At 57.1% G+C, this 14,250-nt stretch overlaps 1 protein-coding gene across 1 annotated transcript; it reads right to left on the bottom strand.

Moving 5' to 3' along the window:
• Positions 1 to 682: 682 nt before the first annotated feature.
• On the bottom strand, positions 683 to 8,082 carry SAXO4 (stabilizer of axonemal microtubules 4). The gene is made up of 13 exons (XM_027090698.1): positions 7,728 to 8,082; positions 7,443 to 7,560; positions 7,026 to 7,179; positions 5,888 to 6,016; positions 5,231 to 5,294; positions 4,703 to 4,815; positions 4,239 to 4,298; positions 4,041 to 4,127; positions 3,558 to 3,671; positions 3,379 to 3,473; positions 1,595 to 1,759; positions 993 to 1,084; positions 683 to 785 (listed from the first exon to the last, which is right to left on the bottom strand). The coding sequence occupies exons 1-12, from the start codon at positions 8,044 to 8,046 to the stop codon at positions 1,006 to 1,008; spliced, it is 1,497 nt and encodes a 498-aa protein (XP_026946499.1). The 5' UTR covers positions 8,047 to 8,082; the 3' UTR covers positions 683 to 785; positions 993 to 1,005.
• Between the last annotated feature and the right edge of the window lie 6,168 nt (positions 8,083 to 14,250).

Here is a 14,250-nt window from a genome sequence, read left to right as displayed (position 1 = left end):
TGTGTGTGTGTGTGTGTGTGTGTGTGTGTGTGTGTGTGTGTGTGTGTATGTGTGTGTGTGTATGTGTGTGTGTGTGTGTGTATGTATGCGTGTGTGTATGTATGCGTGTGTATGTATGTGTGTGTGTGTGTGTGCGTGTGTGTGTATGTGTGTGTATGTGTGCGTGTGTGTGTATGCGTGTGTGGGTGTATATGTATGTATGTATTTATTTAACTTCTTGGCTGTGCCGCGTGGCATGTGGGATCCTAGTTCCCCAACCAGGGATCAAACCGCGCCCCCCTGTGTTGGAAGATGGGCGGCGCAGAGACCTAACCGCCAGACGGCCAGGGGAGTCTTCCCCACCCTCCTTTAAACCCAGATGGGCCCCCGGCTGTCCTGCTTTGATCCCCTGCCCCATGCTGTAGACCTACCTCCCGCCCGCCTCCGCCTCCCCCTCTCTGGCCCGCCTGTCCCTCCCTGGGACTTCCTCCCTTCCACACTTGATGGACCGCTTAGCACAGGTCCTCGGAGACCCCTACATGGGAGAGGAAACTGAGTCTCAAGAGCAAGGTGCCTTGTCCAGAGCATGAGAGTGAGTCCCACCAGGCCTCCCTGACTCCAGACCTGGCCCCTCCAGCCCTGCACCCACTCCCCACCCTCACCCCTCCTTTCCCAGCCCCCTCTGACCGCGCTGACACTGCTCTGCTGCACTGCTCTTTATTTCATTAGCAAAGTAGCCGGGGAGCCCCCCGGGGAATGTGGGAATAGGGACAGTAGCCAGCTCCTGTCCCCTGGGGTCGGCAAACCTGTGCAGACAGAGATGAGGCCTGAGGGGCTCCGGTGGTCTGTGCACTCTCCCCACCTCGAGATGCCCCTGATCTCCCACCCCCCGCTCTGGGGCTGGGGTCCCCGGGCAGGATTGGCCCGACCCAGGGCTTAGGATGGGGGGCTGGTCCACGATGGCCACCCCTGCCCGGGGAGCAGCTGTGGGTGGAGGTCCCCCGGCCCCTTACCCAGGCCTCAGGCTCAGAGGGGCACCGCGAAGCCGCTGCCGTGGCTGCCGGGAGGCGTGGCTCGGTAGAAGGGGTCAGCCGAGACCAGGGTCCTGCAGGAAGGAGGGGATGCAGGGGAGGGAGGGGTAGGGGCAGCAAGCCCGGACCTTCTCTTTCCCCCCCACCTCCACACGGCGCCAGGGCTCAGCCGGGATGGCCAAGCCACAGAGAGTCTTTGCCGGCCAGCTCTGGGCTATTATTGGTACAAACGGGATTTCTGAGGAATTGGATTGAGCAGAAAGGAGTCAGAGAGAGGCAGAGCCACAGTCATTCCGCTTTGTCCCCACACACCCCACCCCACAGCTGGCAGGGAGCAGGTGGGAGCTGGCCAAATGCGAGGAAACACGAGCGCCCCGGGGACTGGGGCAGCGGGGGGGGTGCCGCCGTGCAGAGGGAGGGGTCGCTGGGCAGAGGAGGGCAGCAGCCCCGCTGGGCAGGAGAGGCAATGAACAAACCAGAGGGAGGAAATGGGCCTCTCAGATGGAAGACAGACGAAGGAGGGAGGAGAGACCGGGGAAAGGCCTAGATGCAGCAAAGGACAGAGCAGGAGGGGGGCGTGCTACCTGCCCACATGGGGATTCAGGCGCCGCAGGCTCTCTGTGGGGTTGGAGGTGGCCTGTAGGCGGGTGACCGGCTGGTTGAGGGCATAGCCTCCGGGCTTCTGGGGCTGGAAGCCACCTCGAGTCCAGCCTTCACTGTCTAGACCCTTGGGGATGCTCTCGAAGTACCTTCAACACAGAAGAGTAGCTGGCGGGAAGCTGGTCTCTGTCCTCCGCAGCCTCTCTGCGCTTCTCCAGCAGGAATCTTGGCTCCAGCGGAGCACAGACTGCTGCAGGTCCTCCAACCTCCCGAAGGCCCTGTCCACTCACTCACCTCTTACCCTGGAAGCCTGCCCTCACGCTGCCCCTGAGCTGGGCGCCCCTCCTCGGAGCCGCCCCTGAGGCTGAGACAGCACTCTGGAGTGTAAAAGACTTTTAAGAGATGCCATGCCTCCCTCCCTGGCCTGTGAACGTCTCGGGGGATGGGAGAGGATGGGGGTTGGGGACCCCGTCGCCTCCATTTCTCTCTAGGTGTTTGACTTTTTCTTCCATTTTACCAATTTTCACTGAGCACTGGGCCGGGTTCTGAAGGTGCCAAAATGAGCAAGATGTGGGCCCAGCCCTTGAGTTTACAAAGCGGGTGCGGAGAGATACATGAGAAAATCAGTGACTACAACCCCTGGGGCTCTGGGCCCATGAGGAAGGAGTGGTGTGCCTGACACCTGCTGAGCGCTCAGAAAACCAGACAGGCAGGCGGGGGGAAGGAGAGATGGCTGGGCCTGAGGGTCTGCGGGAGCCTGGGGAGGGGCAGGGGCACAGCTGTCCCCCAACTCCCAGAGTGAGGCCCCGCCCCTCCCCCTTGCCCTCCCCGGGAACTGGAGCTGCCACGTGCATCGCGGATCTGCTGTGAGGTTCAGGCACCGCTTCCACCCTCTGAGTCTCAGCGTCCCCGTTCAAAAGAGGGAGCATTTCGCTCCAATCCTCCTGGGAGATGGAGGAGCTGGGGGAGCAGTGTGGACGCGGATGACACAGGCTGACACACAGATGACAGAGGCCAGGAGGGGACGCTTTTGCCTAAGAATTACACCTCCATTATCCCACCCCTGTGATGCCCTCCCCACCCAGTCCTGGCCTGGGTAGCCTCCCCCATGAGTCTAGGGCCACTTCCTCCTGGAAGCCTTCCCTGATGCCCAGGACACTCACTCCTTGCCCAGGGCTCACACAGCACAGAGCTTACCTTCTGAGAGTGCATGGAGCCCACCTGCCATGGACTGGTTGTGGTCTCTTAGCAGATGCCCTGTTGCTCCACATAGACCCCATTGTACTCCCTCATTCCTCCCCTGCCCACCAGGGGCCTGCACTGCATCTCTGGGAAAGCTGCCCTTGGGTTACTGGAGCAAGGAGGTACCTGGGCTTTAATATCACCCCTGGGGACAGCCCTTAACCAAGGATCAATGGGTGTGGGGTATGAATACCCCAGCTCTCTCGTTCCTTGGCTGGGATGATTCTGAGTTGTGTGTTTTGCACTGTTTTCTAGCGTCTCCCCATGGGATACCTGGTTTAATAACACACTGTTCTTGGCGGCCATCCCTTCCCCACCCCATTACCCCCATCCCTGACACCCTTAATAAAGGGTTCACACCCAACTCCTTGGCTCGGGGTCTGCTTCTGGGGGAACCCACATTAATCAAGTGTTGGCCTTCTTCACTCATTACTGTGAGCTCATTACTTTTCGCAGTCTCAGTCTCCCTGTCTGTAAAATGGGTCAGCTTCACAGACCCAGATGTGGGTAGGGAAGAGGGGCTCACCCTTGGTTGTAGGTGGTCAGGTAGCGATTATCCAGGTCAGGGTCATAGGGGCTCCGGACATAGCTGGGGTTGTTAAGGCTGAACCCTGTGGGCTCCTGCACCAGAGGGATAGAGAGGGGACTTCTCAGGTCAGGAGGGGGTGGGGATTTGGGGTAGGGGCTGGGTACCCCAGGCCTTACCTTTTTCCACACGGTCTCCTGGCCAAGCAGGGCAACATTTGTCTGTTGCATCCTCTGCGGGGGCTGGAATTGCCAGTGGTTCATGCTGCTGGGTTCTGGGCCGGAAGGGGGCACCTGCAAGGGACAGAATCACAAGAAGGGTGGCCGGGTGGCCAGGGTGAGGCAGCAGGATGGAGGGAAGGCAGGCAGAGGCCCATGCAGCCTCAACCGCCCCAGCCCCAGGATGCATCCCCCTCCAGCCCCACTGAAGTCACGGCTTTGAACACACCCCTCACTTTCCAGCCCCTGGGCCTTTCCCCCTCCACCCAGAGGTCCTTCCTCCCTCCACCCAGGGGTCCTTCCTCTGCATCTCCAAATATCCTGATTCTTCCCATATTGCACTGCCCGGATCGAATGCCACCGGGTCCAAGAAACCTCCCTGTCTCCTCCTCTCTGAGTGTTCCCTTCTCAGAACACACAGGGGAGCCCCCCAAGGCCACTCACTCTGGGGTTCAGAGTCCTCTCCTTCACTCGGCTGAAGCCGGTCTCCCGCTCGGAGCCTCTGGCCAGCACCGGCAGGAACTCATCCCCCTAAGGCAGGAAAGCAGCCCCTGGCATGGCTTCCGGCACCATCCCAACTGCCCCACAGGAGGACCTCAGGCTGTGGCACAGACATTCCCCTCCAGCCCTGGCTCAGCTTACGTGAGGATGGGTCATGGGGAGAAAGTCTGACTTGGTGACACTCCGGCTGGGGAGGAGGACCTGGAAAGAGGCCACAGAGGAGCATTAGGCTGCTCAACTGCTCCTTTGTCCTGAGCACAGAGAAGGGCTCAGCACAAATGGGTATAATTGGACGTACAAAGGAAAGGGGAGAGTTTGGGAAGAAGGGAGGGGAGGGCATGATGCTGAACGGGAACCAGCAGTCCAGGGTTCTTGTCTGAACTCTCAGTGACCTTGGCTATGCTGCTTTTCCTCTTTGGACCTCAGTCTTCTCATCCAGAAAATGGGGGAGTTGTACCAAAGTAGTGGTTTTCGCCCAAGCTCTTTCATCTTGTGTTTCGGCAAAGGCTTCTGCAGCTCATATATATACATTTTTAAAGCTAGAAACCCCCAGACTGGAAAGCTTCAATCACCTTGAAATTCTAGTGGGGCCCAGCCTGACTTACCGGGTCCCCAGGGAGGACCTGGGAGGGCGGCTGGAAGATGATGGGGCTCTTGTTGGAAGCTTCGGTTAAGCCAGTCTCCTCCTTGGCCCCAGCTGATTTCTTCTGCAAGAGATCTGCAAAAGACAGCCCCTCTGTGCTGGCCTGGGACAAGCAGGCCCCACCAACGTGACCACCAGTGGCTCGGTGTCCCAGTAGGTGTGGGGGGAGCTGGAGGCCGGAGCAGCCAGGATCATGGGAAACAGGGGGACTCCAGAGTCCAGGGCAGAGAGCAAGAGAGGAGAGCAAAAGGAAGGGCAAACCTCAAACAGCCCTCCTAAGGAAGAGAGTTGTCCTTTGGAGATCAGCAGACCTAAAGCACAGAGGTCAGCCCAGGGAAGATGGTTTCCCCAAGCTGCCGATATGTCCTTCTGTCTTCCGCTGGTGCCTCCTCAGCCCTGTGCCAGCTCTGGGGTCCCCGGGGGTCTCTCCCAAGGGTCGGGAATAGGGAGGTGTAGTGGGAGGCCTGAGCTTAGACTCACTCCTGCCTACCTGGCTGGTTTGAAGGCTCCTTGAGATACTTGGGATCATACTCGGAAGTCATGAAGCGGGGGCCCTGGAGCACAAAGAGTGGAGCGATGGGGGACGCAAGGTAGACCAGGGCCCAGAGGCAGTGGGGGCAGTGCTGGCTCTCCAGTTCTCTGTGCTTTGAGTAGACCTGCATGCTCCCACACACATCTCTCTCTCATCAGGCATCACAGCGCCAGAAATTCCACCAGGAGAGCACAGTTCCTCCGTGACAATGAAAACTAAGTCATATCCCACGCTGGACTCCGGTAATGAACAACGGGACCCAGAGCCCCTGCGACCCAGAGCAGGAGGGGCCCAAAGAGAGGAGAGAGGCAGGTGGAAGGAAATGGGTGCTCACAGTACACTGGGGCCCAGGATGGGATCGGGAGAGAAGGGAGCTCAGGTATTAAATCCCAAGATACATGTAAGGAAGCCCGTGAGGACCACTTTGCTGCTGCCTTGGAAATACCAAATCTCAAATGCTTGCCTCGCCCCAGTCTCTCTGAGTGTGTGTGCCCTGAGCCCACGCTGAGCTGGCTGCTCGGGTGAGTCAGCACGGAACCTGTCTCGAGGAAGCCGGAGGAGGTGCGTCCGGCCCCTCTGCCCGGCCCAAGGCCCTCTTCGGGGCCACCCACTCACGTGTCGGGCATCCTCCCACTCCAGCGAGCCCTTGTTCTGCTGTCGGTGGAGCAAGGGCACTTCCTTGGGCTCCAGCCCCTTGATGGCCTGGGGCCCACAGTCCTGGGTGTCAAAATGGACCTTCCTGACCTGGGAGGACGGAGCAGCCAATTACGCTCCAGGTGAGGGGATGGCAATCACGTCTTGACTCTGATTCTGCCCTTGACCCCTACAGAGTATCTGCACAGCAGCCTGGGGGGTCCCTTTACGATGAAGCTGGGCCATATCCCTCCTCTGCTCAAAGCCCTGCAGTATTCCCATTGCACTCCGGGTAGGATCCCACGTCCTGACGGCGGCCCACAAGGACCTAAGCTCCTCACTCCGCTCCAGCCACCTGCCTCCTTGCTGTCCCTCCTCCCATCAGGTGCTCCCACCTCAGGGCCTTTGCACTTGCTGTCTGCATTGCCTGGAATGCTCTTCCCTTACTTTGCTGCATCTGGAGGAATACTGACGTCCCTCAAGTTTTTGTCTAATGTCTCCATAGTAAGCTCTTTTCTGACCCTCCTGACTTGCAGGTCCAGTTCCTTCACTTCTGCTTCAGTCCTTGCCTCTTCCCTGGTATATTTTTCCCCAGCACTTATCACCTTCAGAAATCGAAGAGGTGTTTAGAACGTATTGGTTGCCTGAATGGCAGTATCCATTCTGGCGGTGGCGGTGATAAGGATGATGGTCACACAGTGATAGAGATGAAGACGACGGGGATGATAATGACAAAAGTGAAAGTGACAGCCACAGTGGGGATGGTGATGTGGGCGTGGACATGTGGATGAGATGGGGGAGATCATGGGGAAGTGGATGGGCTTGGGGTGCGGAGGGAACAGGACTGGAGGTGGGGATGGTAGAGATGATGATGGTGACAGGAATGGGGATGGATATGGAGGGGGAGGGGATGGGGGGATGGGGGCGAGGTCAAAGGTGATAAAGGTGAGGGGACCCCAGCCCACACTGTGGCTCCCCCAGGCCCAGTCATCTCAGCCTTGACCAACACTTGGCAGTGCAGCCCCACCCTCTGGAGGGATCCCCACCCTGTCCACTCTCTAGCCCTTCCTCCGCCCCAGGCTAGGGTCCCCCTCCGTCCTGGTCCTGGCCCAGCACTGACCTCCCTGGTGGGGGTGGCTTCCCAGGCCTTCTCCCGAGAGGAGCCAGGGTGGGTCTGGTGCATGTTCCAGGGCAGTGGGTATTTGCCATCAGGCACCTCCAGGGGACGGGAGCTCTGACTGGTCACTGTCTGGAAATTGTTGCAGACTTGTTCCCTGAGGGCGGGGCAGGAGCGGGGGAGCTATTACCACCAGGGCCACCTCCCCTTGTCCCCTGGAGGCTTCCACCTCCCTCAGACCTCCCACAGCAGCCTCGGGAGTCTGCTTGCCTTTGGGGCCCAGGCTGAGGACCAGGTCCTGAGTCCCCCAGGATCCCGGACCCCAAGCGCGGAGCCTGGAGTTGGTCTGATGAGGTCCGATGGCCCTGAGGGCTAAGGCCCGGGTGGGCAGGGGGTGAGCAGGGGTTGGACCGACTGTACCCCACGGCCGGGTTGTCCAGGGCACTGAGATTGGGTTGACATGAGACCACGGGCCGGTAATTTGATCTGTAGCCTGTGCCGTGGTGAATGCCCATGCGGGGCTTGAAATCCTCCCGGCCTGTCAGAGGGGAAGCAGGCAGACAGGACTCAGGGTCAGCAGAGCGGCAGAGCAGTGACCAGGGCTCCCCAGGCAGGACCAGCATCCGCCCGCACCAGGGGTCTAGGAGGGCGTCCCCGCTCCTGCCCCGTGCCCTGGGCGTGCCTCCTACACAAAGATGCCCTCACCGTAGGCTATGCAGTAGCTGGTGGCGTAGAATTTCAGGGGGTCTGTGCAGCCCCCCGAACTCATCTTCACATAAGGGGATACAACCCCCAGGGGGAGTTTCCCCATCATGATGCTGTGGGGCAGGGCCCCTGGGGGACCTAGAAAGGAAGCACAAGGAGTCCCAGAGGTCTGGCAGCCCAAGGGCCCCGAGCCTGCCCCAGGCCCAGGCTGCGGAGACCACAGAGGAGGTGATGGAAGCCCACACAGCGGCCCTTCCCCCAGGTCTGTGCCTTTCCACCGACACCCACACCCCAAACTGAAGAAAGGACTAGTACTCATCAACACTTGTGTACCCTGTGTCTCATCTCACCTTCCTCACACCTTAGCACCAACCCCCTCCCCCATTTTACAGCTGGGAAACTGAGGTTCCAAGTGGTGAAGGATGAGCTCATCATAGGTAGTAGAACCGGGATTCAGACCCAGGGTATCCGACCCCTCAGCCCCTCATCTTTGCCCCCACGTGCCCTCTTCTGGGAACGGAATAGCCCGACAATCGCCCACCCTGAGCACTCTTGGCCACCCCAGCTGGGAAGCTCACTCCCAGCCCCAGGCTCCTTGTCTCTCCCTGGGGTCCCTCGGCCTTGCCCACCTCCCACTAGAAGTTGGCTCAGCTCTCGTGGGGCCCAACCACCCAGCTGGCCCCACCCTTACCTGCCCTCTGCAGGGGCTCTGAGGTAGGGCAAGAGGCTGCAGGAGGCAGGCGCTGCTCCACAGAAGCCTGAGCCCTCGGGCAAGTGGCCAGGCCAGAAGAAACAGTGCGTTGCCTAGCAACAGGTGCCTAGCAACAGTGTCCCCACGCTTTGGAAGCCCTTCTGAAGCCAGGGCCCACTGAGGGGCTGACCTGGCCAGGAGGGGAGGCCAGGAGCTGCCCAGGCAAGGTACTGCCTCCGTGGCTCCAGCCCCGATGGTGGTGTCCCTCACCACAGCCGGGCAGGACTGCCGTCTGAGTGACATGAAATAAAAGATAATCCTGAACAATCACTCCAGTTTATTGAGCACCCACTTCATCAGACACTTTACATCCTTTATCTCCAGTCTTCTGAATAGCTCTTCCAGGTAGCTATTATTATCCCTCTTTTCACACAGGGAAAAGAAGGGTTGGACAAGCAAAGTGACTTGGCTGGCCGGAGATCTCACCATCAGAAAATAGCAAAGTTGAGATTCAAATGTGGGTGGGTCCAGATCCCACTCTTAAGCCTCTGGGTAAATTAATGTTGACTCTGTTCTGCTAGAGCCAAATCTGTACCGAGCTCTTTCACACACATTACCTCACATAATCCCCCAAACCACCCTGCGAGCTGGCTACTCTTATTCTAGGTCCAATAAACCACAGCAGTGAAGAGCGTGGTTCAAACCTGATCTGTCGCCCCCATTTCCTCATCTTCATCGAGGGTGGTCACTGGACCTGTCTCCTGGGGCTGTTGGAAGATTTGATGAAAGAGTGGATTCAGCACCTGGCAGGTGGTTGATGCTCGGTTTTTAAAAGCTCTTCTTAGCTTTATTTTGCGATGGGAAAGGTGGGGCCCAGGCCTCACAGCTGGCGGAAGAAGAGTCTGGATTAAACTGGCGTGAACCGGATCCACAGGCCATGCTCCTTCTGTATCGGCTCTAAGGCTTGTGAATGTCTAACAGTTGGATCTCTGGGGACTGATTGGTTGTGGGTGTGTTGGGGGGGGGGCGAGTGTCCTGATTTGCAGCATTTGTCGATTTCTATGGTGTAAACACACCCTGCTTTCACGGCTGCTTTCAAACTACCAACGCGATGTTACTGAAAAGGGAATTGGGTATACAAGGTCAGCAGCCCACCACGATTACAGTACTTCCACCATAGGGATTCAGTAGTTGGAAGTAACCCCAAGAGCATAAATGACAGGAAAATATGGGAATGTAATGAGGAGGTGATGACTTTGAAGTATTTATTAGCTTCTTTTTAAATATAATTTAGTAATATGTAAGTTTATATCATTGAAGTGTTAACAGCGGCTGCGTTCAACGATCAGCTGGCAGATTTCCTGGAAGTTTCACCGTCAGCTCTCAGGAGCCAGTGCGCCCCTGCTCTTCGGGGAGAATGAGGTGTGAATGAAGGGGAGGCCGAGGGAAAGGGGGCTGCCCTCGCCCAGGAGACGCCCTTGCCACACTCACCTGGAGGTGACCGGCCTGCTCGTGAGGGAGCTTGTGTCTGCCCCTGAGCCCCACAGAGAGGCCCTGGACTCAGAGGTGACCAGGACCCAGCAGAGGTGTGGCAGGCACCCACCCTCCAGAGGAACGAATCTGTTCGGGGGTCAGAAGCTGCAGGGACAGAATTGAAGAGACACAGCCCGGCCCTCCAGCCAAGAGCTCCAAGTGTAATGACGGAGGTTCCCATGAGCTCCACTCAAGAAACACAAGATAGGGAAGAATGGGTGGGGCTCACCCAAGGCGGAGGGAGAGAGAGGCCCTCCTTGAAGTGTCTGCATCGCAGGGAAGGGTTACAAGCAAGGACTCAGACTCTGAAGCCAAATGGCACAGCCCCGCCTCTGACACTTAATAGTAAAAGACTTGGTGCGTGTTACATGCGCCTCGGTTTCCCCCTTCTGGAAAGTGGGGGTGATAATGGTACCTACCAGTGGGGCTGTAGCTGGCACACTGAGGTGGTAGGCGCCCTCTAAGAATTAGGGAAAGGTCTTGGCAAAGGATTGGGCTCAAGGGTTAACAACAGGAGTTCCACATGGCCCTGCCTTCAGGGAGCCCACAGTCTACAGGGGTCTCAGTCACTGCCACTGTGATGTAGCCAGCGAGAGCTCAATTCAGGACCCTGAGAGTACTGAGGTCAGAACTCGCTTCTGCCGCTCGCTGGCTGTGCAACTCCCGGCTTCCGGGATTCACCTCCAACCCCTATGTTGCAGGGCTGCTGGTGGATTTGAAATACACTTTGCACCGTGTCTAGCAGGCAGTAGGCCTGCACCAGGCGGAGATGAGGGAGGGCACTCCACGTGGAAGGCCCGGCGAGAATAAAGGTGAGACTACTTGGTCCCTTGCGGCTGGAGCAGTGGGTGAAGGGGAGGGGCTAGCTCAGCTGCGGGAGGCAGCTTCGAGGGAGGCTGTGGCCAGGCTTTCCTTTTCGCAGTTGATGAGGGGCAAACGGGACTGTGAAAGGCTTGAAACTGTCCCATAACGTTGTGACGGGAGCTCTTGCGTTGCTGGGGACCCCTGGGTCGGAGCCTACGAAAGACGGGGAGGAATTCTGGGAGGCGGCAGTGATCCTCCTGGTGGCCTGTGGTTTTTTGCTGTGTGGCGACACCCAGCGGCCATCACTCAGAACTGCAGGTGATAGACTGGTGCTGCCCTCATAAAGCTGGGGGGCTCCTGGAGGGAAGCGAGGAGAAGGCGCAGCTACTAGATCGCCCGGCCACCGGCCACCAGGTTCTCCAGAACAGAGGGGCCCGGCCTGGGCAAGGAGTGTTCGGGAGACCAAGGGCCCGGAGCTCGCAAGAAGCAGGAGCCTAGGGGCTGCTCACCTGGTGCTGGACCCAGTGCTGACCCCATCGCTGTGTGACTTTTGGACCTCTCACCTCTGGGCCTCAGTTTCTCTAACTCCCCATTCCCCCCTCCCCCCAGCCCTTGGCAACCCACAGGTGACTTTCTATCTCTATGAATTTAACTGCTCTAGGCACCTCATATAAGAGGAATCGTACAATATTTGTCCTTTTGTGTCTGGTTTATTTCACTTAGCATAATGTCCTTAAGCTGCATCCATACTGTAGCAGGTGTTGGAATTTCCTTCTGTTTTAAAACTGACTAATAGTCCTTCATATGTATATGCCACACGCTGTTTATCCTCTCGTCTGTAGATGGACACTTGAGTTGTGTCTATCTTTTGGCTATTGTGAGTAATACTGCTAACATGGGTGTATAAGTATCTTGTTGAGTCCCTGCTTTCAATTTTTGAGGGGTGCACAACCAGAAGTGGAATTGCTAGAACTTACTACACTCATACTTCTGAAGTCTGTGTGCTGGAGGCTGGGGAAGGCACAAAGGGTAATGTTCCCTGGCTTCAGGTGGGCCCCAAGGCAAGGGGGTTGCTCGGGGAGGAGAATGGAATCAGGTGTTGCCCCCAGGAAAGGCCTGGTCTGAGTCCATTTAGGTGAAAGAGGAAGAGGCAGGGATGCCAATGTCTTGGGTGAGCCAAGGTCACATCTCTACTCCTTTCTGAGCCGCTTCTGGAACTTGAGTTTGAGGTCTGCCTCTGGCACAAATAGTGCTGTGTGACTTTCCTTAATTAACCACACTCTCTGGTCCTGCTGCCTGTGAAAGAGGGAACTAGGCCAGAACTGGAGGTTTGGCTTGTTTGTTTTTAGTTTGAGATGTGTTGTTTATTTGGCCTCAAGGTCTTGGAACTCTTTCTTCAAACAGATATTAAAATGATGACTGGCTCTGTGTCTCCCTCACCCCCCTCATCTGTGAGACAGCAGGACCCCAGCCCACCCTCTTTCCAGGTCCCTCCCCTTGTTACAGGAGAGTGTGGAGGGGAGTCTGCCTCACCCTAGCCCACACTCAGCCTCACCCTCTGGGGCCGGCTGGGCCAGCACTGGCAGTGTCTCCAGCCCAGACCCTGAGGTGTGTCTATGGAGGGCACAGAGTTTGAGGAACAGAGCTCATCGAACCCTACATTCTGCCCACAGGAACACTGTTTCTGAACCCAGATTCTTCTAAGCCCACCTGACAGTCCTCCTCCAGGCCAGGTGCCCCCACTCTGTGATCCAGGACGGAGCAACTTGAAACTGGAACGTGGCGTCAAGGGGGTCATGACAGGAAGGGCTGGTTGGAGCAACACCAAGCCCATGGGCCCCTCTTGTCCGTGGCATGGGGGTAGCAGGGTGGCCTGGATTTGCACAGCCACCTCTTGGTTCAGCCCTGGGTGGTGGCGCTGCCCCGCTGAAGGGCTCAGCGGTTCTGAGGCTGAGGTGACTGGTTTGGGAGAAGTGGATCCGGAGGCTCCTGGGTCTGAACGGCGTGGTGTTAGGACAGGAGCCCTGGCTTTGGGGCCTCACCGACCTGCGTTTAGATCCTGGCTCCATCTAGGACAGTGTCCCAGGCCTCGCTTTCCTCCCTGTGACAGCAGGATGCCACCTGCTCCCTGGGCTGTTGTGAGAATGAAATGAGAACTGTAAGATAGGGGCTCAGTGTGACACCTGCACAGTGGGACCGGTGAGTGATGGGGGCTGTGATTATTAGGGGTGTAAACGTTGGGTCCAGGGAGCAGGCCAGCAGCCGGGCCAGGATGACTTCAGTTTTCACTATCGATTTTGCCCATTTGCAGCATCTCTGCACTGTGACTCGGGCCTCTAGGACGGCTGCTGCCTTAATGAGGCAGGAGAGGTGCCCGGGACTGGGGTTCTAAAACCCCCACCTTTAAAACGTGCCCTGGAGGCTCTGCTCACTGATCTGTTGCCACCAGGAACTGAAATAGCCCGAGTCTAACAGCCTAAGTCCAATCCCTCTCCGTCTCTGTCTTTCCTAAAGGGAAATGATTCCCTTGCTGGTTTGAGCGCTCTCTCCCCCACCTCCCACCAAGCTAGCATAACTTCCTGTAGTTCATTTCCACTCCCATCTGTAGATGTTTCCTGGAAGAACTCTGCCGAGCATATTTGTTGGCTGTTCTGTTTCTGCCTGTTCTGTTCTTTTACTGTCTCCTCTGGGTGAACTGGTTGATCTCGCACAAGGTTTAAAAATTCATGACTCCCGGGGAAGATGGAATGAGATGGAGCAGAAAATAAGAACACAATCTCAGTTTTCCAGTGGGATAGAGATATTCTCATCAGTGAACAGCAAGAAACCGAGGACAGGGGTCAAGAAGGTGGCTTCTGGATACACAGAGATCTGGGTTTGACTCTCCAGCCCTGTTTTTCTGGGATCTGTGCTCTGGGACTCAACTCTACTAAGCCTGTTTCCTTACCTATATGATGAGGTCATGGTAGAACTCACACAGGCTGAGGACTCCAGAAAGATAATATTTAAGTGCTTAGCACATAGCCTGGCATAGAGAAGGCACTCAATAAGTGCTTATGGTTATGTTACATTTCCCAGCCTCCCTTGCAGTTAGATAAGGACCATGTGGCCAGTTCTGGCCAATGTGCTGCATGAGGAATTGAGGAATGCCACTCTCAGTCTGAGGCAGTTATCAGTGGCTGTGAGTTTTCTACTCTCTGTGGGTGGAGACAGGAATGTCAGGATGGAAGAACCAACGGATGGAGGCAGCCTGGATCACTGAGTCACCTCCTGGAGGTCAGCTGCCCCAGAGAGCGGGCTTTCCCTCAGCAGACGGGGATGTGATAGAGAGAGCTTCAAGCCCCGGAGGTCTGGGATTTTGTTTGCTACTGCAGCATAAGCAAAGAACTGAAGATCTGAGGACTTTTGGGAAATAAGTTCAGATGTGATTCTGTGTATTAGTCAGGGTTCTCCAGGGAAACAGAGCCAATAGGATGTACAAGTGTTCCTAAGTGT

Source organism: Aethalodelphis obliquidens, unplaced genomic scaffold (assembly GCF_003676395.1).
Source record: "Aethalodelphis obliquidens isolate GAN/ISIS:26980383/991018 unplaced genomic scaffold, ASM367639v1 scaffold69, whole genome shotgun sequence".
In the NCBI taxonomy this organism is placed as follows: Eukaryota; Metazoa; Chordata; class Mammalia; order Artiodactyla; family Delphinidae; genus Aethalodelphis; species Aethalodelphis obliquidens.
Note: the sequence above shows the minus strand (reverse complement) of the source record. Positions and strands in the feature narration are given on the sequence as shown.

Coding starts and splice junctions, on each gene's coding strand:
- SAXO4 (XM_027090698.1), bottom strand. CDS start 8,046: ATGAGTACTAGTCCTTTCTTCAGTTTGGGGTGTGGGTGTCGGTGGAAA. Junction 4,299..4,702: donor AGGTCCTCCCTGGGGACCCG/GTAAGTCAGGCT, acceptor GCCTCTTTCCAG/GTCCTCCTCCCCAGCCGGAG. Junction 3,474..3,557: donor AGGAGACCGTGTGGAAAAAG/GTAAGGCCTGGG, acceptor CCTCTGGTGCAG/GAGCCCACAGGGTTCAGCCT.